Here is a 24,359-nt window from a genome sequence, read left to right on the forward strand (position 1 = left end):
GGGGTGAGGACGGGTGTGGGGTCACGGGGGAGATATCGGGGGGGGTGGGGGGGGGGAAATGTAGGGGCTTCTGGCAGAGACTGAATGTCAGCCCAGAATTTTGGTCACTTGTGTTAGACTCACTGAGTAAAGGTTTGAGGCTTGGGGTTGGTCCGTGTTCATTCTGATTGGGGGTCTATGAGATTGTGTCCTGTGATTCTGCCAGGGTTCGGCCTTTCAGTGTCCGCATCACGGACCAGGATGGATCCAAGTTTCGTGGCATATATGTTGGGGGTGGAGATCGACAACAGAACCATGGGTCACATGTACCAAAGGTTTTAATATGATGAGAAACACTGTTAGAAAGGCTAAATAAGCTAAGCATGGGAAATCTTTGACCTTTGTCCAATATTGATGTTTTGCAAAGATTAAGCTCCCTCTAGTGGCGAAGTAAGTGCAAGCCTGCCCTAACTACGGGAAGGTGGGGGGTACGGCTGCTACTCTGTGCCCTGAGGGCTGCTGCTTGGACATTCAGTGTGCCGAGTTTGTGAGCCTGTCTCTGTTTCTTGCCTTGTGTGGGTGCCATGTTGATTTTTGGGTCGGATCCCAGTCTCTTACTTAGGATTCTCTTCACATGTCCTTACAGATAACCTCCGCCTGGCCGACGTGGATGGATCCACCAAGGTGGTAGCATCCCATCGCCTGAATGCTGGCACGGCGTGGGGGCCATATGCCGGAAGTGTGCAGACAGAGGAGGCGGGGAAGGTCCCGGAAGATGAGGTGAGGGGTCGGGGGCATGGGGGGGGCTTGGGGGGGAGCGGCAGAGCCTGGGAAAGGACCAAAACAAAAGGGTTTGTGAGTGTGTCTGTCTGATGTACATGCAGCATCATGCTTGGTCAGATCAGGTGAATTCAAAGTGAAATAAATCCTACTTAATACTGTGGACCTAGAAAATTCCAGGGTAATAATGGATGAAGGTGTCCATTATACCCACAGCAATAATACCCTGTAGATGACAATTTAGCTTTATATTATATGAAACTGTCCCATATAATGTTATCTATTTCTACATAAACTGTAAATATTGCCTCTGAAACAAAGTAATATCAGTGATTCTCCATGTCGACCTGCTACAGTAAAAAATATCAATCCAGTCAAATCGATCATCTAATCGAACGCCCCCCCCCTGCACGCATTACGGAATTCAGCTGCTCAGTGGCACTAATAGGCTGTATTTCATTGTCATTTAGCAGTCACTTTTATAAAGCTGTGATAAAATGAGCGTATTCAGGTATCTTCCAAGGAAAAGAAAAACAGATGAAGTAGGTAAGCAGAGCAGGCATTGAGTTAGGTTGGGGGGGGCAGAGATGCAGCTCCCCCCTCCCTCTCTTATATCCCATACACACTGAAACCTGCTTAAATGTCGCTGTTTTACCATTGTGGTGTCGTGTGACAATGGGAGCAAAACAGTAAAGGTTGCAGTTCAGCTGAGTTACATGCACAGTTAGGCCGTGTACACTGTAGTTAGGCCGTGTACACTGTAGTTAGGCTGTGTACACTGTAGTTAGGCCGTGTACACTGTAGTTAGGCCGTGTACACTGTAGTTAGGCTGAGTCACATACATAGATGGGCTGTGTGCAGTGCAGTTAGGCTGTGTGCAGTGCAGTTAGGCTGTTACGTTTTAAGTGAAGCACTGCAGATGAGCAAACTGTCGAGGACTTAATATACCAACTGCAAAAAAAGTAGTTATAACTGTTACCGAGAAATAATTAACCTATATTAATTCACGTAATTAAATGTTTGTTTGCCTCTATCGAGAGAAGGGAACATGCCATCACTAAACAATAATAAAAAAAATATGTGTGCAGCAGTGGTTTGATGTCACATGGCCCCCATGCAAAACCTCTTGATCCACAGGGAACACTGTCTGTTAGAGGTTTGTAGTATATTGCTGGTATATTGTAGTGCTGTAGTATGTTACATGTTATGTGAGTGTGACTATTGCTGGCTGCTAGTAAGGGCCTGTTACAGGAGGACATTCACCCCCAAATCCGACCCCTTTATTTTCTGCATGTATAAAAGAGCACCTTCTATTTCAGCAGCGCTAATAAACCGCACATCCGGCTGTCATAAAGGGGCCCTCCCTGATGTCTGTGAGACGACCACATACATTACACACCCGTTTGCTGTGTGAATGACTGTCACCAGCGACACAGAAAGCGTTTGAGCCTCTCGATGCTGTGCGTCAGGACTGCGGGTCTTACAGCGCGAAGCGGCGCTTTACCAACCTGTGAAGCGCGTCGGCCCTGCCGTCTTTGATTAGGGGTGAAGCGCTATAAGGCCGAAGTGTTCAGCGAGTATGAGAAGCTTCTGGATCTTCTGTGTTCGCAGCCCAGAAACGACTCTGGGGGGATCATGCTGGTGACCTGCTCACAGTCCGGGGGCTTCTTAAAGTGGGATCCTTTTCTTAGCTATGCACCATTCATGAACCTTTTTTGTTCCTGAAAGCTAATTAATAAAACTTAGTAAACCGTATTAGAGGCATACTATGGCGTGTTATAATGTTTATACAAAATCTGTGTTTTAGCGTAGCCAGTGCGGGACTGTTCTCCTTTGATATTAAACTTGTTATAATTATTAGGAAAACAGGAACACACACATGCACATGGAGGGACTTTGAGTCCCAGGATGACACGACGTGTCTAGGTTCAGATGGTCATCAGTTCCAATCCCAGGGCTGGCAGAGTGATTCCACCATCGGGCCCGTGAGCAAAACCCTCAGTCACTCAATGGACTGTTTGACCCTGCTTTTAAAGCACTTAGTAAGTAAATGAAATGTAAAGAAGACTGCACAGCGGCTATCAGCCGGGTGTAGTGATGGATTGTGGGTAAGGCGGAGCAGCAGCTGGACGAGGAGATGGCAGTGATTCTGGCCAGCAGCTTTAGGAGCGTCTGAAGGCGTCGCGGCCCCATCCTGCCCCCGTAATCAACCTGCACATCGTATCACTGCGTGCAAATTGGCGGATGCCGACAGAGCCCGCCTTCTCCGCAGCGGCTCCCGTACTGCTCTCTGTGCCTCATTAACTCTTATCCCCCCGCCTCTTGCAACCCCCCACAAGGACCCCTCCAGACGTCCGTTTTCCTTTTATCTCTGTGTGGCGCCATCCTCCTGGACAACAAGCCCGCAGTGATTGATTTCTGGTTGAAAGTCTCTCATTTCTAAGATTTCATTTATTATCAGAAATTCTAAGTCCGTCCGTCTCCACCGCACCACCTCCAACTACTTGTGTTCTGCAGAATGTTCTTATCGAAAGTTGGCTTTGTTGATAATTTTCAGCCTGGGCCACTTCTCTCCCTTTCTTTCTGCCTCTCTCACCCTTTCTCTATCTCTATCTCTCTCTCTAGCTTGCTCCTCTCTCTCTCTCTCTCTCTCTCTCTCTCTCTCTCCCCCCCCCCCACTATCTCCGAGCTGAAGGAGTGGAGACAGGCTCTCGGTATCTCCTTGAGATAGTGTGTTTAATCTCGCATTCCTCCAGCATCAACTCTGTCACTCCTGCATCCTTCGCCCCGGAGTGAGTGCCTCTCGCTCCCTGTCTCCTGGCCTTTCAGGGTCAGGGCCAGCTCTGCCCCACCACCCCCCACCCCCACGGGGGCGTAGATTCTTAAATGATGAGATGGGAATCTCAGTTGCCGCCTCTGTGCACTTAGAGGAGGAGGGTCGGAGTGCCCTGCACACTGATAGATGTGAGAGGTCGTCCAGAGACTGGTAGCAGGTGCTAGGAAGCAGAACCAATGTGTGGAGTGTTGAATTGTGGGTAATCGGGGAGCGGAGCGCAAAGTAGTTTTAATTTTTTTTCTGCAAAAGTCTATTAATGATTAACGACACCCCTTACAGTCACTATACTGCATGGGAAAAAAAATCTGAGGTAAATTGAGATCACTGCTGAATTCAGAAGCCGGTTTTAATAGCAAAGAACAGGCGAATGTGCTGAACACCACTTTGAGGCCTTCAAGGCCGCCGCTCAGCGCTCCGGGGGCCTGATATAACGTTAGCGCGGCCTGGCTTCGTGCCGCTGCCTCCTGTTCCTCGTCAGACGGCGACCCAGCTCTCCTCCACACATGCCTCCAGAAACCTACCGCTTGTGTCGTCCTCTCCGAGCGAATTTGCTTCTCATTTGGCCCTGCCAGTTATGTTATCAGGTTATTACTGGTCTGCCCTAAGACACAGCGGAATCCGCCCCCTCTGAGATTCCAGTGATGTTCCCAGGAATACCGTGAGGCTGGACCTGTTGTCCAAGCGATGATCATGAAAGGTTATGAAATGTCTGCGGGGCAAGTTTTCATGCGCTGAGATCCGCGCAGTAGGCGCCAAGCATGTGCATGAACGTAAACGCTGAGGGTCTCGCGTGTGCATGTGTGGTTTTATCTATAATGCATTTTTACAAAATCAGTTTTACAAAAATCTGTGAATGCAATCAAATAACTGAAATAGCCGAAAGCCTTGTTTTCTGTTCAGCTACTTATGGTTAAGGTTCGGACTGGGTGGGAGTTAAGGTAGTAATAGTTAGGGTTAGGGTTATGCCCATAAAAGTGAATGGAGAGTCCCTAAAAAGATCTGAATACATTTGTGTATCTGTGTCTGCTTGTGGGAGTTTGTGTGGCTCAGTAGCTTAACACACTGCGCCTGTGACCGGAAGGTTAGCATTTCTAATCCCAGGGTTGCGCGGTTTCACAGTTGGGCCCTTGACCAAGGCTCTTAACCCCCAGTTGTTCCAAGAACTGGCTGGTCTTGCATTCAGCTGTATGACTCTTCGTTAAAACCATCTGCTAAATAAATTAATGGTAGGATGTCTGGTGACCAGGGGCCTGTACTACAAAGCGGGGTCACTGGCTTATAGGGGTAACTTGTTGGATTTAAGGTAGTCTGGGCAAAATGTAAGTGAACGAATATGAAGTCCGTTTAAACTGTGGTACCTTAAATCCGACGAGTTACCCCGATAAGCCAGTAACCCGATTCGCAGTACAGGCCACTGATCTTGAGGTAACATAGAATTTCATTTAACATTGTGTCCTGCATTGTAGGTGGAGGAAATTCTCCGAATGCTATAGGCGTAGCCATGAAAGTTGGAACTTTGCGCTCATTAATGTTTCCGGTAATCTGACTAGGGCCTGTGGTTTCTGAGAAGTGTTTGTTAGACAGCCGGCTAAAAGACGAAATAAAACACCTTCCTTTACCTCTGCAGGCATCAGATAATGATGATTTTAAAACAATGATTTGCCTGGTGGAACTGGGACCGTGACAAGCTGCCACTGTCGGAACAAACAGTAAATTAGTCATATTTCCTCCTTCTTAAAAACATATTTTTGTTCTCACACTGCACTTCAGTGAGATCCCATCAGACACTGGGAAAAGTGTTCTTTATCGAAAGTGATCAGCTTTATGTTTTTACACGGACATGTAAAACAGATCACCATTAATTTGAACTTAGAAACTTCTTTCTTGTTTGTGCTTCAGTTATCATATTTATTTATTTATTTAATGTATTTCAATGCCGAAGATCTTAAATTGCATTTATCTAATTGAAAACCTTAGTGTTTCAGGTTGAATGAAGTTAAATGGAGACAATACTTCGCTTGGAGTTTTGAGTGTAAGGCGTGTGGGATCAGTGTGTTTATGAGGTGAACCACACAGTCGCGTCACTGTCACTCTGGAAAGGGTGGGGGAGGATGAGATTGGCGGGAGTGCTGTGGATGAGGCGGGACGGGAGGGGGGGGCAGCTTCACCGCCTTGCCTGTTCCTCTCCTCCCAGTCTCCTGTGGAATCGGTGCCAGGGGCGAAGTCCTTGAAGGAGGCTCGCAGTTCAAAGCATTATCGCACGCAAACGTCGTTTCATCATGTTTTCGAAACAAGCGCGGCTCCTAATCCCAGATAATCTCTCCGCCAGAGCGCTGATGATAAAGCACGCCACCCACGGCTTTCAGAAACGCTCTGCTTTTTATTTTTTATTTATTGGGGTGGGGTTACCACTGTCTCCCCCCCCCCCCCCCCCCCGATCATCCCCCGCAGGGGCTACGTGTAGGTTTGCCAGTCAGGGGGTGCTGCGTCTCCCCAGCGCATTCGAAATAATCACGGCTCCGGTCCGTCACGGCCTTAGACGCCGGCAGAGAGCCAGTCAACCGATACGTAGCTGGTTTGTAAACGTATGTGAGGTTTAACTTTCCCAGCATCTCTGACACTCCAAAGGATTCAAAGATTCAAAAGCTTTATTGAAGGAAATAATATCAGAATGAAGAGCAGAAATAGCATGACACAATACATAGATTATACATACAAGATGCGATATACATGCCATATACAAAAATATACTATGTATATTATATACTAGGGAAACATCTGTGTCATTTCCTTGCTTTGCAGGACTCGGATACCATTAAGAGCTGTGTGGAGTCAAAAAAAATGTGATATTTTATCTTAAAAATATTGGGATAGGCAATTTTGAACAAAACGATATACAGACAATTCGCAAAACACCCAGGCTAGAATTTACACGAATAGCTTCTCGGAAGTTTTACGCTGTCTGCATGCCGCCATTAGGACACTGCATCTGATCAGCACTGGGAAACACCTTCTGTTATTTTTGCTCGCAGCACGGATGTGTAGATGTCTGTCTTTGGGATAGAGAGAGAGGGAGAGAGCTTTTTAAATGCTGCATTTTAAAGAGTAACTGTCTCAAATGCAGACGAAGGTCATTCCTGTCCAGTTTCAAAGACGATTTACCAGTGATCCAAAATAATGATAGTGAAGGTCTTTAGTGACGGTCAGATTGATAAACATGGAAGGTGCATTAAACTGGACTCTAGTACAGGCTTCTTATTGTATTGTCAGCAGCAGGGGCCTTGCTGAAGATTTTGGGCCCCATGAGAGCATCACATTAGGCCCCCCGATCCAGACCAATCCAGTTATGTTCCAGATTTTTTTGGGCACCTTGGAATTGTCCTAACTTCCCCCCCCCACCACCACCACCTTACGGCACTCCTTTTTGGTAGCAATGATTTTCCTTCCTTCCTTCCTTCCTTCCATCCATCCATCCATCCATCCATCCATGTTCCAATCACTTATCGTAGAATGAGCTCGGGGAGGCCTGGGGGAGGCCTGGGGGAGGCCTGGAGGAGGCCTGGGGGAGGCCTGGGGGAGGCCTGGAGGAGGCCTGGGGGAGGCCTGGAGGAGGCCTGGGGGAGGCCTGGGGGAGGCCTGGAGGAGGCCTGGGGGAGGCCTTTTGGCTCTGTTTTGGGGAATATGGGGAGCCAGCCTAGGGACTCCCTGGATGGGACGCCAGTAGGTTATACTCTCAGAAGACACCATTTTGCCTAACTGCCTACTTTTGGAATGTGGCAGGAGAGCAGAGTGCCTGGAGGCATCCAGCAGGAATGGTGGGGGGCTCATGCAAATCACACACAAACAGTGTGGGGGCAGCATTTACACCCCCGGCCCTGCAGGGGCGAGACATCGTGCCATCCTCAGACAGTCCGTTGAGTTTTTAATTAGCTGTAAGCTGTATCTCAATAACTTGGTCATATAAGCCAAAGTTAGTTCAATAGTGTTTCTAAACCAAGCGTGAAGTTAATCCGCCTGCTGATCACCTGTACAGATTGTCGGCAGTTTATTAGTTCGTGTATGTCTGCTTGGCTAGTCGCTTTACTGTTAGCAGATAAGGATACACATAAATAAAATTCGGAGACTTTAAGCATTTCAGATGGTCTTCACGTTGTAGTTCTTTAAATCTTTAGCTGATGTAGGACGCCGAACTATAACGAGAAGCGATTCAGTTCATTTTATTTTTGTATAGCGCCTTGCGTAACAGAGTTTGTTCCAAGGCGCTTGACAATAAATTGCCACATTGTTTATACACACTAGTGCATGAAAGAGGGAGGAGGGAAAGGATGAAAGCCAGAAGACAAGAATCCCCAGGTAGTATCTCCAGCACTGTACCTCTCAGTAAGGGAGAGCGAGAGAGAGAGACCAACCAACTGACCCCTTGGTATCGCGGAATGTTGCTGCAAAACGCCAAGTCCAATCCACTCCGGCTGCCGCTGGATGAGGGCTTTGAGGGTGACGGATGTTACGCCGCGTCTCTCTGCTCCACGACGCTCCTTTCCAGCGCCTCCTCTTCAGGCCTCTTATCACACCTCTTTAAACTGTGACTCTTTTATATTTTTACATGCTTTTTGTGTGCTTTTCAAACCTGGAGCCCGTCTTCTGGGAGTTTGATTTGGCTTGTGCGCGGTTCCTGTCTCACATTCAGAGTGTGTCTGAGAGACAGACTCCCCTCTTTCCTTCCTTTTCATTTTACACCTTTCCGTTTGGTCCAACCCCCCCACCCCCCCCCCCCAATAGGAGACACACTGGCCTTTCTGTATGGAACAGTGAACTCATTCTACCCCTGTCAGGAGATGAGTGTTTTCCTGTAGAGGAAAGAGAGAGAGATGCTGGAAGATACTTATGGAGATGGGAAAGAGCTGAAGAGACAGAACGATGGGGGAGTGGGGGGGGGGGGTTGATAAGTAGGTTTCTAAGATTTCAGTGGGGTTGAGATGGACTGGCTTGCAGGGCTGCTATCCCCTTCTTTGACTGAAACATTAGGACTGCAGGCAGTGGGTATTTTAGTGCGAACAATCCCACCATAGTCTTTCAGCTTTCAGTCTCATGCACATATGTATGTATTCCAAGATATATGTAATCTGTTTACCCAAGTTGTTGATCCTGACGTTCTTAATGGCATCTTGCGTGTTGGCGCTGTAAGAACCGATAGCCCTTAACTCGAAGCAGCCTTTTCTGAGATGGAAAAGGTCTCCCTGTCTTTTCTTTGTGTGTAGTTTTGGGGGAGATAAAACCGAATGAAAAGAGTGTCTGCAGGTTTTTCCCCGCTATCTGAGCACACGCTGACCGGCTGACATTATAGACGGATCTGACAGAAAGGAAAAAGGCTCTGCTCTCCACTCCCACTGGTTTTATTTATTTATTTTTTTGTTGTTTTGCTTTTTGTCAGCATCACGGAGGGGGAACTTTCTAGGATTCGGTCTCGGCTTTAACTGAGAGGTGCCGCGAGAAAAGAATTCCCTCTTTCTTCTGGGTATCGGAACGTGAATAGATGAAGCCGGCTACGCGTCATTTGGATTCCATTTTTATCGGCTGAGAAATGGGTGTTTCTGGGAATGATAAGAGAGAAGGCGTTTCTGGGGGGGAGGAAGGGGTAGGGGGCAATTGGTGAGGTGCTGGGCAGGATGGGGGGGGGGTGTGCGCAAGGCGGTGTGCGGTGGTGGTGGGGGGGGGTGGGTGCCGCTGGTTAATATCAGACCAAATAATTAGATTTGCTATCATCTCAGCAGCAGCAGTGTGGGGATCAGGCAGATTAAAACTCTGCTCTGCTGGTTAATATTCATGACGGACGAGGGGCCAGCCTGGGGGCTTAGCCGGGACTCAAAGGCGGCCTGGAGCGGCAGCTTAACGCTTTCAAAGTGTTCGGCTTTGCCGGGAGGACGCGGGGTGTGACCGAGGCAGGCCCGCCACTGCAGGAACGCTTCTCCTTCTATTCCATCCTGACCCGCTCCTTTTTGGAGTCCTGCATCGTGTGACCAACTGTTTACACGCAACTCCTGGCAATGCATTCTGGGAAATTTGTAGCAGACAGAGAGGGGCATCAGTGGGTGAATGGGTGAGTGTGAATGGGTGAGTGAGTGGAAATGGGCGAGTGAAGGAGTGCATTGCTTAGCAGTGGATTCCTCTAACTTGTACTCTGTGGAAATAAACCAGGTGGGTACAGTGTAATGCTTTACAGTTATACTACAAAATATACTGTGGCAAGGTGCCGGTTCAGTTTTTCTGCAGTGTACAAGTGACTAGAAATAACATTTCTCAGTGAGTTGAGTAATTCAGGGACATTGAGCTACTTTAAGTGCCTTGCAGTTTTCCATGTTGGGTGAGCCAATGAATCTTTCTTTAACTGTTATTATAGACGGAATACTCTTTTCTAAGCTAGATACCCTGCATTGACATCGTACTGATGTAACAGCAATGACAGCTGCCATTCCCGCACCCACTACAGATGTGTTAAGGGTGATTCGTCTGGCTTAATTGGTACCGAAATCCCCTCTTCGGAGTCAGGCGCTTGACAGAGATGTGTGTGGTCGGCATAACGGAACGAATGGGCTGCGGCCTGGAGGCCTGGAAAGTCTGCTGTTGGTGCCCTTGGCTCTCTGCCCGCGAGTCGGAGTCGGAAAGGAGGAGGCGGCATAGCTATCGGCACCGCAGCTATCGGCTGTGTAGCGACGCATGAGATGTCCGTTAGATACCGTAACGTATTTGCCTGTCTGCAGGCCCTGGGTGCTCTGAGTCATAAAACTTGGAATTTGAAAAGTGCCTCCCGCACCTAGACTGGGAGGCAGCATGTGAGCCTCATTGGCTGCTGAAATCAGCTTCCAAAAGCTAAATATGTGAGCAAACCAGAGCCAAGTGTGACCCCTACGCGCACATTTCACAATCACACTACACACTCGCCAGGGAGGGGGCCGACACACTCGTATAAACACACAAAGGTGAGGGTAAACACACGAGCCGAAGGCAGCTGTCTGGGGGCACGCGCACCCGCCCGCAGGTGGTCACAACCCCTGAGCCCATCCGCCTTTTCCTATTGGCTCAAACGGCCGGAATCATTTAACATATAAAATTAATTAAGAAGAGCATCACTGATGTCATTATGCCTCGCAGCAAAGAAGCGGCTTTGTTTTGTCCATTGATGGCAGATGCAGGCCAGGGTGCTCAGTGAGAAAGGTGATGGTGTGGTCAGCAAAAGGAGTGGTAGTCTAGGCTGAATATTTAGGGTTAGCTTGGGTGAAAAGTTGTGTCGCCAATCTAGCCCACGAACATGGTGAAAAAAGAACAGCGATGAAAACATACAACATATGAAGCACAAATACCGAATAGATTTAAAGGTGCTAACAAGGTTAAATTAGCTTAACTAGCCCTTTTCCTGAGCTGCCATCACCACATCACCCCCCCCCCCCCCCCCCCCCCCCAGTGCGAATTTCTAGTCTGAGTTCCTCGTTGTTGGATAAAGTGCTTCAAGGAATGTTCTAATACGTCTCGGCAGGGGAAGGATAGGTACGACGACCATGACAGCCATTAATATTCTATCACTGTGACATTCAGTGCTGAAAAAAGCCAGGATGCAAAAAAAAAACTTGCAGCTGTTCAAGGGAGGAAAAACATCCCACTGGGGGTCTAACCTACTGGAGAGGTGAGGACTAAGCGCTTTTAGCAGTGACGAGTGGCATGGCATGATTCTGGGCAGCTAAATCGACTGACCAATAGGCAAGGGGATAGGAGACAGACGCTTGCTGATTGGTGGAAGCTCCTGTTGCTGCTTGAGTGCATTCAGGGAGCTTGTTCGTGTTTCCATCGGCCCTGCTTCCTCTTCTCCTTCCCAAAGAACAGCTCGGTCAGCGCTTAGTCAGAATTAGTCTGAAACAAATTAGGAGTCTGATTATGGCCATGGATGGAGCAAAGATTGTGGGTTCAAATTAAAACAAAAGGGGGATATCTTCAGCATCAGTGAGTGTTCGCTATGAAATGCAATACAGGCCATCTTCAGCCAAGAGCAACCATTGTTTAAAAGCAATCTCACAGCACGCCTCCGTACTCTCATACTATATATATTTTTTTATTTTCTATTGTTTCCATTTGTTTTTTCAATGAGCATAAACAGTCTTATTTCTTTATTTCCTGTGAGGTTCCAGGTTGTGTTTTCTTTCTGCTTTCGCAGCAGTTTTATCGGCCGTTATGATGTAGGTACTGTAAGATGCCACCTACCCCCCGCGATGCTTTTAGCACATGGGCACATCGGGTTGGGCTGCCAGCCATGGTCCCAGCTGACTCTGCTGCCACCCAGTGGTAAGGGGGAGTTGCACTCTGTCGTGCGTATGGTCTTGACTACAATTAGACACTGTGCCTCATGCTCACTGACCATTAAATGAATGGTGATGGCTTAAATTGAGAGGAAATCCACATTAGGTTCAAGATAACCATTCAGTTTAATTCAGCATTACTGTCGTGCAGACTTGTGGTGTTTGTATGTTCATATATATACTTGTATGTTGCTTTGGACAAAAGCCTCTGCTATATAAAATGTAACGGCATGTACCTCTGAGCAAACTGCCTAGTCTGGGTCGTTCCAGTTAAACAGCTTCGTAAACAGGTAACACTATTGTCCTGAGACGTTGTGAGTGTGTATCCCCGAAATGCTCTTAAGCACGAACGTGTGTCTGACCGATTGCATGGTGTCGTCCCTGCAGCATCCCAGCCGGACTCTGGCGAGCGAAGACCCGGACTGCTGGCTTCATAAAGTGCCCCTCACCTCCACCCCCACTGCGGCCAACTGCTCCATCTATAGCCAAGGTAAGGCCGGGAACCCCCCTCACTAGTAATGACCATGACCTCAGAGGCGTCCTCTGATCAGTCGATAGTTTGTAATTCGATCTGAATGTAATTGAATGTACTGAGTGGACATTCTGAGATGGACGTGCTCGGTACTGTGACCACCACCGTGGTCTAACCTTACGTACGCCCCTCCCCCCAGGAGAGCAGCTGTTCTGCAAGCTGACCTGTGAGGTCCAACATGGAGAGAGTCTCTTGGCCGTGCTGACGGGGCCTGATGCAGAACAGACCTCCCCCGCGGAGCATCAGAATGTGTCGGTGAAGGAGGAGTCTCCCTACCCTGCTGCTTTGCACCCTGAGTTTCAGCTCCTCCCCCAACAAGCTGGCATGGCGGCCATCTTGGCCACAGCTGTCGTCAACAGTAAGAGCTTTTTTTGGACATGTGAACAATGTGTGCATCTGTCAGGCTGTCCTGTGCATAATCTGGTTCTCGTTGATGATAAACAATCCCGATAAATTCTGTATGAGTACCTGCAGTAAACAGAGAGTGCAGCAGTATGTGCGCTTAGACCACCAAACCTCCTGTGGCACGTTGGGATTATCTTGCGTTCTCCATCTCCCACTGGTTTAACTCAACGAGAACCAACGAAGTATCCAATGAGACGTTCCTTAAACCAGCCGGCGATCGACACAGCGATCAAATCCATCAGGGTTTTGAAGTCTCGTTCCTTTCATCACTAGAAAGATCTCCTCTCCATGCTTGGATGAACGTTTACTTTTCATCTACAAACTGCTCCGCCGTATCCATTATGGCGTCTGAGGAAAAGCCTTTATTACAGAAGTCGTGGACTGATGAAGCAGTGATTAATCACCAGACATGACCCTGAGGGATAAAACACCATCATACATATTCCCAGTTCCCGTTGTATTAGGGCTGGGTGCTTAACGAGCTAATTAAATCCCGGAGAACTCATTATCAAAATAGCCAATGAACATGAGCTCTGACACCAGATAGGCGTGATTACTGCCATGCCCACTCAGGGAGCAACCTGTCAGTGTAGCTGGGGAGAAGATGGATCGATTCTGGAAGTAGAGTCCTCGTTCCAGCAGCATTGGTGGCAGTAATCCCATGTCTGGAGTAGCGTCACACTCGAGTAACCCGCATGACTCTGAAATGCAAAAAAATCAAAATTCAAAAAATAACAACACTATTCTATTGCAAATTTACTGTAAACTGGCTAACAAAACAATAAGAAAGAGAAGCCTTGCCCCTTACGCGTGTCACTTCCTGTGCTCGCCTACGGGGCGGCCCCCAAATTTCCACTTTGTTCACTGTGTCTCGTATGTTCTGTCACGTATCCGACTTAAAATAACAGCACAATAACCTTTTGTGTTAGTGTATAAAACATTTAGGAAACTAGTTACAATTCAGTGCTTTTTTTCCAAGAGTAACAATTAATTACCTGCAAATTTGAATCCATCAAGCGCATCTTGTACATTGTTTAGTTTTCACAAGATGTAATACAGGTTGAAAATAAGTGACTAAGAAAGACAAGCTAATATCTGTGACCCTTGACCCTGCCCATGTGACCTATTCAGCACCCACTGCCCACGTCCCCTGTCTGCTGTTCGTTTTTGCCATGTGATTGTGTCTCAGCGCCGTCTTCTCCCTCCCGCTGCTGCGTTTCAGAGGACATCTTCCCGTGTAAGGACTGTGGAATCTGGTACCGCAGCGAGAGGAACCTACAGGCCCATCTCATGTACTACTGTGCCAGTAGGCAGAAGCAGGCGGCCGGCTCGCCCCCCCAGGACAAGCCGAAGGACTCGTACCCCAATGAGCGTGTCTGCCCCTTCTCCCACTGCAGGAAGAGCTGCCCTAGCGCCAGCTCCCTGGAGATCCACATGCGCACGCACAGCGGTGAGGCCCTCGACGCTCACATGACCACCGTCATTTGCTGCGGCATACAAAATAGCCGCATCACTTCGGCAGTACATGTCAGTTACACTAGAGGGCGCAGTGTTTTTAGATGGACATGGACACGGACACAACCTAAGAGCCACTGATATATAAGAAACTTAACCTGAAATATCAGTAAATACCTGTAAAAATATAACACTTGATCGATATCACCCCCCCTCCCCCGCTATTTATCCTGGCCAATGGCCATGTTTATCACCACACAAACCATGCAGTTACTTGGGGGGCCACTGTTGGCCACAAGCAGTCACCAGGGAAGGGGGGGGGGGGGCTTCAATGGGGCCCAGAATCATCACACCTGTCTAAGGCTCTTCCCTACGTCACAATTTATCTCAGGCACTATAGACCTGAAGGCTGGGGATCCCCATCGCAATCAGTGAACTGAACGAGTGCATATAAGGAGAAACCCGGAGAAACACTCGTGTTTGCAGCTTTCCATCTTTTTCAAGTCCAGAAAATCAACTCCATTTCTCTCTCTCACCCTCCTCCTTATCCTCTCTCTCCCTCCCTCCTTTTCTTCCTCTGTCATCCTCTCTCCCTCACTCCTTCCCTCTCTCTCCCTCACTCTTTCTCCCTCCTTCCCTCTCCCCTCTCTCTCTCCCTCCTTCTCTCTACCTCTCCCTCCCTCCTTTTCTTCCTCTGTCATCCTCTCTCCCTCACTCCTTCCCTCTCTCTCCCTCACTCTTTCTCCCTCCTTCCCTCTCCCCTCTCTCTCTCCCTCCTTCTCTCTACCTCTCCCTCCCTCCCCTGCCCTTCCTCTCTGTCTCTCTCACGGTCTGTCTCTCTCTCTCACTCCCTCTCTCAGGCGAGCGCCCCTTTGTCTGCCTCATCTGTCTGTCGGCCTTCACCACCAAGGCCAACTGCGAGCGGCACCTCAAGGTGCACACGGACACGCTGAAAGGCGTCTGCCATGGCTGCGGCTTCCTCTCCACCACCAGGGACATCCTCTACAGCCACCTGGTCACCAGTCACATGGTGTGCCAGCCAGGCTCCCGCAGTGAGGTCTACTCCCCCGGGCCGGGCCAGCCCCCGCTGCAGCCGGCTGCAGGTAACAAACGGGGCCTCCGCCTGTCTCATCCTGAAGGGCAAAGTCAGGGTATGTGGTTTAAAAAAAAAAACCGTATTACATCAGACTTTTTTTGTTGCATGAAGGCATCGTGTCACTGTTACTGCTCTATTTACCAATAGCTGCAATAGTTTTTATGAAATAAATCTGGTTCAAAATTGTTAAAATTTGGGTCATGATCAAGGAAGAAAGTGGGTCTAAACCAGTTGAAATCCACTGTTTTAAAGTACTGCCAGGGCCCCTAGTTACAAGCGGGTGGCCCCTCTCCTCAGGATGATGCCCTGACCTCCGCCCTGACCTCCCTCTCCTCCCTCAGGGAAGAGTCCCGTGGAGCCTGGCGCCCCCCTGAAGTGCCAGCTGTGTGGCTTTGTGGCCGACACGCCCTCGCTCCTCCAACAGCATGTGCGGGGTCATCTGGAGGCAAAGGGCCCCGCTGGGGCCCGGCACAGCCCCCCCTCCGCGGAACGTCCGGACCCTCCTGCCACCACACCACGGCCCGACTCGGCCAGCCCCGGGACCAATGGGGCCTCGACTGCGGCTCGGGAAGGGAGTCCGTCTGCCCCAGTTGGGTCCCCGTCCCCCGTGAAGGTTAAGGAGGAGCCTCAGTGTGACTCAACCAGCACGAGTGAGGAGGCGTCAGGCAGGGAAGGGCAGGTGAAGGACAGCTCCTCTCAGACGTCCTCCCCTCGCAGTCCGCCGTCGGTGCATGTGAAGACGGAGCTCCCCAGCCCCACACCAGGATCCAGCCCCGTGCATGTGGGTGCGGGAGGGTCTCTCATCCCCGGCGGTGCCGTGTTTCTGCCACAGTACATGTTCGGGCCAGAGGCCACCATCATGCCACAGGCCTCGGAGATCCTAGCCAAGATGTCAGAGATGGTGCACAGCCGGCTGAAGCAGGGCCAGGGCTCGGGCAGCGTGCCCGCCTTCTACGCCGCCGGCTCCCCCGTCCAGAAGGGGGCGACGTGCTTCGAGTGCGACATCACCTTCAACAACGTCAACAACTTCTACGTCCACAAGAGGCTCTACTGCTCCAGCCGGCACCAGCAGGGCGAGGTGGCTGGTCCCGCCCCGCAGGGGAAAGAGAGGCCGGCTGCACCGGGATGCCCCACTCCGTACGACTCCCCTCCGGGAACGGCGGGCAGCCAGGCCCCTCCCCCCCCACACAGCGACGCGGAGTCTGAGGTGGGCACCACGTTGGTGGTAGAGGTGAAGAGCGAGGAGGCGGCGATGAAGGACCCCACGTCCTCAGAGGGGGAGAGCGGCGGCCGGAGCAGCGAGGGCAGCCAGAGTCCCGGTGGCTCAGTGGGCGACACTGACGACGATCCCAGCCGCACCTTCTGCCAGGCATGCAACATCCGCTTCAGCCGGCACGAGAACTACATTGTACACAAGCGCTTCTACTGCGCCTCACGCCATGACCCGTCCAACCAGCGCCCCCACCAGGGCAAGGCCACCTTCCTGCCACAGCCCATCCGAACTCGCAAGCGCAAGAAGATGTACGAGATCCACATGGCCCAGACCAAGGCCCTGACAGGTTCTGCTGCCGTCCCCGTCCCCGTTCCTGTGCCGGCCCCAGCCCTGGCTCCCACCCTGGCCACAAAGCAGGAGACCGTGGCCCCGATGACCCGGGTGTTGGAACAGCCTGCCCTGCCCATAAGGCACCTCCCTGGGCCCTCCCCTAGCCCTAGCCCTGAAGGTGAGGGCCCCATTGACCTCAGCAAGAGGCCCCGTCTGCGGGAGGCCCCTCAGGTAGGGCTGCCGGCACTGCCGCTCACCGATTACCACAAGTGCACCGCCTGCAGCATCAGCTTCAACAGCATCGAGAACTACCTGGCCCACAAGACCTTCTACTGCCCGGCCACCACCTTGCAGCAGCGCTCTCTGGAGCAGCTCCACCGGCTGAAGCGCTCCGCCTCCACGTCGCCGCCAACGCGCCTCCCGGACGGGCCGGAGCCGTACCCGGACCACACGGAAAGCAGGGAGGTGAAGCCGGATCCCGTGGCCGCGGCAGTGTCTTTCAGCACGCAGCAGCCAGGCCTCGCTAGGTCGCCCAGTTTGCCAGCACCACCCGGTGCCAAAGCACATGCCTCCCCCACCGCCAGCCTGCCCGTGGTGTGCCCTTACTGCCCACCCAATGGTGCAATCATGGGCGACCTGATGGAGCATTTCAGAACGGCGCACGGCCTGGTTCTGACCCTGCAGCCAGCGCTGGGCCGCATTTTCCCCGACGATGGGGAGGCGGCCCGCCACTCTGAGGCCCAGTCTGCTCCTGTTAGCCCCACCTCCAACCTGAGCCCCAAGGACCCTCCCCCGGCCACACCCCCAAACCTGGGCCCACCCCTTCACCGGGAAAGTGTGAACGGTCGGGTGAAGAGGGAGCCCGTCTCCCCTTCCTCGCCCCTGGTCAATGGAAGCCCCCTGGGGTCTCACAAGGGTGGGATTTCCCCTCTGGGCACCGCCCCCCTGACTGTCTCACCCGTGCCTGATGCCGCACACTCACAGACCTCCCCTCACGGGCACAGCCAAGTGTCCCCCAAGACGGCGCTCGTCTCGCCCCTGCAGAACGGCAACACGCGCTTTTGCCGTCTGTGCAACATCAAATTCAGCAGTCTCTCCACTTTTATAGCGCACAAGAAGTACTACTGCTCCTCCCACAGTGAGGAACATGTCAAATGAGAGGCTTTGCTCCTGCTGGCTCCGCCTCCCCCCTGGCCATGGCCACACCCCTGACCACACCCCTCCATGACACGTACGAAGCCTCATGCTTAACTGACATAGCTGTCCCTCTGGCTTCTTGGCTTTGAAGACGCAGGGGGAGGTGGGCCGGTGTCAGCCGAGGGACTAGAGGGTGGGCCGTCCCTTGCCGGGAAGTGGGCTGCCATCACCGCCCTGATGTCGCTGGTATTGTTACTGTCCAAGGGTCAACTTTGTAAACCGTGCTACAGAACGAAATCTGCCACCTGCATCCTGTGACACTTCCTCTGAGGCTCATGGTGGAACATGCTGTGTCAGACATGTCACACGGAAGCGTTTGGGTCCTGCTTCCATCCGCTTTACTTAGCTTGGCAAGCATAGTTTGTTTTCTTGAAGGTATTGTTGAAGCTAATCCCGATTAATCGATGCATTACATGCCCTTGTTTAAAACACTTCCTTTTGAAGGCCATGTGTACTGTGTTCAGTTGTGAGTTGGGGGACAGTGCCCCCTAGTGGAGCGGTGTATTTTTTGTTAAACAACTGACTACATTGAATTAAATGAGTTTCATTTAAAAAAAATACTGTATTTTTTTGTTGTTTCTACACTGGCTCTTCCGTAAAATGACGAATATGTCTGTTTAACCTAAATATGACAATGAGCTCTCTGCTGTTTATAGCTGGAATCACTGCGACATGAAATTTCTTGTCAGTTTATTTAGTTATCTGAAAGAGTGGAAAAATGCAAAATATTTATATTGGAGTCCCTGCCGGCTTTCTGTGAGCGTAAGCTATATAGTGTCTTTCAAAAGAGATTATTTCTATTTTTGCGTTTTGTAATTTTAATCCTTTGAATGGATTTTCTTTTTAATCTTAGTATGTTAAAATATGTATTCAGACCAATTACCTAGAAACACGACATATCATTTTAACGGTCAGCACCTGAAGTATATGTAACCACCTTTAAATGGCCAATGTTTTCATCAGTATATGTGGGTGAGAGACGGCACGACGTCCATTTTGTTACATGCAGTCATGGTTTTTTATGTCACCCGGTCTCTGGACTGCAGAGCAGCTGATAAAATCTCCAAAAACAATCACAGGAACAGCTGGACGGGAGCCTCGCCTCGCTCGCTGACTCCCGCCCGCTTACTCCTAACCCTGTGCCTGTTTCCTCTCCCGCTGCCCACACCACCACTCTAACCACTCGAGTCGAAATGAAATTTTAATTTCAATCGATGCCTCTACACCGGGTCCCCGGTCCATGCAGTTGGACTGACGTCGTAGGATCGGTCTCGTGATGACGTGTGTGTTTTATTCTGGGTTGTGCTGTGCTCTTATTTTGGAAATCGAAACAGAAAAGGAGAGTGAAGTTAAAGTATTAGTGTAGTGAAACAGCCCCCTTTGGCCCGAAAGACCACAGAACGCTTTCTGTTTTTCTTGTTTACATGTCTGTGAGTGTAGTGGTCTGCTCCCAGTTCCAAGATTGATTCCACTCGATTCTCCTCCGTTGAACTTGCCGCGGTGGTAACGGCATGCAGAGACCTTGTTAGGCTTCAATCTGAACGCTGTTTTCTAAACCAGGGACACTCCCGTGGAAGGGGGGGGGGCGGGGGGGGGTTTCTGGCCTTTTTTTTTTTTTAGTGACCTGTTTAAAGTAGAAATCTGTTGCGCGAACTGGAAACACAACTGCTTCTAAATGTTTGTTTGTTTAGGGGGAGAAAACTGTCAGATGTGTTTTGGCTTTTTGGCTCTGAATAATTTATATTTTAGATGGATTTAAAGGAGAACTGTTTTTTATTTTAAATGGAAGACAGTTGGGATGAACGTCAAACGTAGAAGGGTCAGTGCTGAAGATCTGTGCTGTAGACATTTCCAGGACGTTTCAGTTATCGACTCTCGTTTTTTTTTTTTTATTTATGTTTAACAGCACTTTTTGGCCCTTTGAAGGATTAATGAAGAAATTGAAAAGTACAGCTGAGATATTTTGTGAACAGTTGCAGATGTCGATAATGAGAAAATTATGAATGTCAGTTTTTTTTTTTATTTGTTTCTTTTTGTTTTTAATCTCAAATGAAGTTCCACTACACGCTTGTCCAAACTATGCATGGAAAATAAAGCATTCTGAGGGACATTTTAAAGTCTGACGTATGTGTCTCTGTCTACATAATTGGCACCATTGTCCATCCAACTGGCTCACAGAGGCCGACATCATCATCCAACACCCTGCACATATCAGATTAAGTTAAACTGATTGCTTAATACTGGCCGTTAACTTGGCACAGCAATGATGACACCACCTTCCCATCAGGCAAAGCGGCACCCCCCTTAGGGTATTAGAGTGCCTGAGCCCCACCCTCTTTTGCCCAAATGATCGAAAGGGCCCCCTTTCTAAGGTATCGAGTGTTTGATGATGCCGACCTCCCCCGGTGCAGCACCTGCACCTTAAAGTATCTGCATAACACTGCTGTCTGGTGAGCTTGTTGGCAGTTGGACTGTCTATAATGATTGCATTGCTAAGATAAAATAAAGAGTAAAATATGTGGCCACAACCTGTGTCTGCATCTACATTTTCAGCATCGCCTGCCCAGCATTACTTTGTGGTTGTATGTAGGAGGAAGGGCTTGTCCAAGTATTCCAGTATTATTATTATTCTAGTATTATTACCAGAATCTCACTGCAGTCTGTGTTGGGACAGAAGTGCCAGGTGGGGTCTGTAAGGTGCATTTATTGAGGAATAATACGGAGGAGCATGTGGACAAAATGGCATCATGGGCCGTCCACTTGAGTTGGCCCCTTAAATGCGGCACGGTTGACCCTGTCCCAGAGGGAGACGTTTGCAGGATAGTGAGTGTCAGGCAGCAGAGTCAGCAGCCAGGGAGGCTGAAGCTGAGGTGGCACTATAGAGACAGAGTGCGCTGGTGCCACTGGAAGCAGGACCACAGAACTCAGCACTGCCTAGAGCCTTTCCCAGAACTAGCTGGAAATTCCAGTGAGGCAGAACGATGAGGGGCCACCCGAGAGAGACTGTGCTCAAGTCTGACGCTGAACACAAGTTCTGCTTAGCAGACATCCAGGGCTCGTGTATCGATGGGGATGGAGCTGCTCTTGACTCCCTTGCAGATTTTTCGATGGTCAGCTTCCTTGACCTCTGGATAGGGTGAAGATGTTCAAACGTCCCGGGGCATGGGCTGTGGCACTTGAGAATCATGCCTTTTGGGTTCTGCAATGCCCCGGCCACCTTTGTGAAGTGCTTGCAGGGGTACCACGCAGCATTGTGTAGCTGGGTGACCTCTAATGGTGCTCTTGATAACGTCCTGGAGGAGGTTTGCCGCCATTCAGGAGGCTGGTCTGAAGTTCAGCCCTGGTAAGTGTCAGATCCTCCAGCAATTAAAGTTCTTGGGCCACACAGTGGATACTGACAGAATTTACACAGATCCCGAGAAGCTTGTGACTGACTAATGACATAGCATTAGTGCTTTGGAGTTGGACACCAGCCTGTGTCTGGTGTTGGGTTATTGTTGGGTAATCAGGGACCAGCTTCCACTGGACAAGGTAATGTGACAGAACATTCCAGAGATTCAGGAGAGACCTGACCATTGCATTACTGCTAGCTTTCTGCAACCCAAATGTCCCATTTATTGGTCTGGCAGCAAAGTGGGCATCAGTGAAAATGTTATAGTTGGAAAAGGGTTGAAGTAGAGTTTGATGCCTACGAAGAGTTTGTATGAGACTTGCTGGCAAATGTGTACATAAAGATTTAAAAAGTTAAGAAAAAATAAGAACAAGACTATCTTAGACTATCTGTATCTGCGTATTTAGCGTCACGTTTCAAATAGTACAATATCAACACTGGTCGAGGGAGGCTGCACTAATATTGGAAATTTGTTCTGTTCATTTGTGCCAATATACTTTGTATATCCACCAGGGGTCAGCAGCACCATAGGGTTACCAGTCACCATCTTTTGTCTTTCTATAAAGGTATTTCAAGCTCATTCTCCAGTGATGTACAGTTTATTGAGACAGTTTGGGATTTTATGACAAATAGTGACAACCGCTGAAAACCATCAGTGAATAAATTTTAAAAAAATGAAGATACAATCTGTATTCTGTTGCCAGGAACAAATCTGCCCTTTTGGTTGCACAGCTTGTCACAGTGACGCATATCTCAGCGCATTGTGCTGTCACTTGGTAAAGATGCAATCACTGACGCTGGCTTAGTGCAATGACTCACTGATTCTAGCCAACAAACACTGTATATCCCTCATATGACAAATTACTGTTTAGGATGTTTAACTCAAATATCTAATTACTGCTGATTAAATGGTTTTGTATCAATAATTTAAACCATTTCTTTATCATCCCAAGCACTATAATGATCCCAAGTAATCAGTTCTCCATGATTAGCAGTTATGGTCTTTTTGATGTGTTAAATGACTTGTGTGGCATTGATTGCTAATTGAGAACAGAGAGGCGTGGAAGGGAGTTTGGGTAGGAAGCTTAGTATGAAGAACCTGAATTATAGAACCCAAATGAGGTTTCACACTCCAATTTGCTGTTGTGTAGGGCGCCCTCTGTGGCAGCGGTGAGTCTTGCAGGCTGATGTGTGTCTGTGTGAGGCAGGGATTGGCTGAAAGAAGCGGAGCGGTTTATCATTTTGGTCTCAGTGCTCCATGGTAGCCTCCATTCTGCTTGTGATTGACAGGCCCTCTTCTAGACCCCCCCCCACCCCGGGCTGTCTGCCCCTGGCAGCTGTAGCTCTGGAACTGGGGGGGGGGGGGGGGGGGGTCACGAAATAGGGCTGACACAGAATTGTCCAGATGTGGAGAAGCACAGCTTGACAGTCAATGGTGGGAAGTGAAAAACCGTCCTTCAGTCTTTGTTCGTGAGAGAACCATTCACAGGGTTCCAGTCATGTTCTGCCTCCTCCTCATCCTCAAGCCAGTGCGTGTCGTTGGAAAATCTCGGAATGGAATCGGTGGAGAGAGACTCAGTGGAACCTGTTTTCAGAATCTGTAGAACGGAGTCCATAATCAGTCTCCGTGGAACTGGCGGGTACAATTCCTACATTGGCTGTACCATACGTACATCTGTGTCTCATCACAACTGGAGCCTGATGATGTAACGAGTTCTGTTTATTCACCTTCTGAGTTGCTAATGCGTCAGGCTGCAGTGAAAACCACTTGTGTGTTGAATGCTCTCTCCACCACGCAAATCTGGCATATCATGATTCTATACTAGCCTGTACTGCATTTCCCTATTGGCTGCTGGCGATGCAGTCAGAAATGACGGAGCAGTGGGAGCAGATGTTCTAATATTCCTTCTAGGCCAATCAGAAAAGCCCTCCCAAAGCTGGGATTTAATTGGTTATAATTAATGGGGGCTATGTCGGCGGATTATTTTGGAACATCTGAGTGTCATGGTGTGAGGTGAGATCCTCTCAATTTTGAACATCTGTGAGAGGGGATGAGGTTCGGGGGCTTTGACATCATGCTGAAACAAACAAGGAGTATCCCTTGAGATGACCAATGGTCCAATCTCTTCAGCCAACAGATTGCATTTTCCAGAGACCGTCTCAGAAATGGCTGAGGTCGATCTAACTGGACACGGTCATCGATCACACAAAGGAAAAAGCCAGGGACGTTTTTAATGTTGTGTGTCATCCGTATCACTGCCATATCTCTTCGAGACGCTTTTAAAATGGCATCAGAGCGGGATTTCGGAAACGTGCAGAGCTGGTCGCTGGCTGATGGACTGACGCTCCTAAGCAGTTATTACATATGAGCTTGTCCTGCACGTGCTGGTGCTGGGTGACTAGGAATGTCGGCTTGTGACGTTTAGGTCATGGTGCCCGCGATGCCCATATAGCTAATGGGGTGAGTAATGAGTCCAGCATGAAGCATGGCACATATGGTCTTGTTGACGTCGGCCGTGTGATCCGGAAGGGATATGGGTGCCTTGGAATGGTGTCCCTCTGACCTCCAAGCCTTCCTCATTGTTAATGAGCAGAACTTGCCTCTCTGTACCGGGGAACCATCAAAGGACGACTCAAAGATTAAAAGGCTAGTTCTTGCCGTAGGACGAGGACCAAAAGGGGCGCCATGACAAGGGGTACCCAACAGAACATTCCAGAAAGCTGACAAGTTGCCGATTGTGTGGCAGAACGGTGAATCAGAGCTGAGATGTTTCACCTGCATGAATGAGTCTCTCTCCAC

General features: G+C 49.6%; 1 protein-coding gene across 1 annotated transcript; it reads left to right on the top strand.

Moving 5' to 3' along the window:
* Positions 1 to 573: 573 nt before the first annotated feature.
* On the top strand, positions 574 to 19,747 carry zfpm1 (zinc finger protein, FOG family member 1; the record flags this gene model as incomplete). Its single annotated transcript, XM_048973687.1, has 6 exons — positions 574 to 759; positions 12,328 to 12,430; positions 12,612 to 12,830; positions 14,100 to 14,327; positions 15,193 to 15,435; positions 15,770 to 19,747. Coding segments are annotated over 6 exons (3,339 nt in total), but the record flags the coding sequence as incomplete, so codon positions are not given.
* Between the last annotated feature and the right edge of the window lie 4,612 nt (positions 19,748 to 24,359).

Source organism: Brienomyrus brachyistius, chromosome 13 (assembly GCF_023856365.1).
Source record: "Brienomyrus brachyistius isolate T26 chromosome 13, BBRACH_0.4, whole genome shotgun sequence".
NCBI lineage: Eukaryota > Metazoa > Chordata > Actinopteri > Osteoglossiformes > Mormyridae > Brienomyrus > Brienomyrus brachyistius.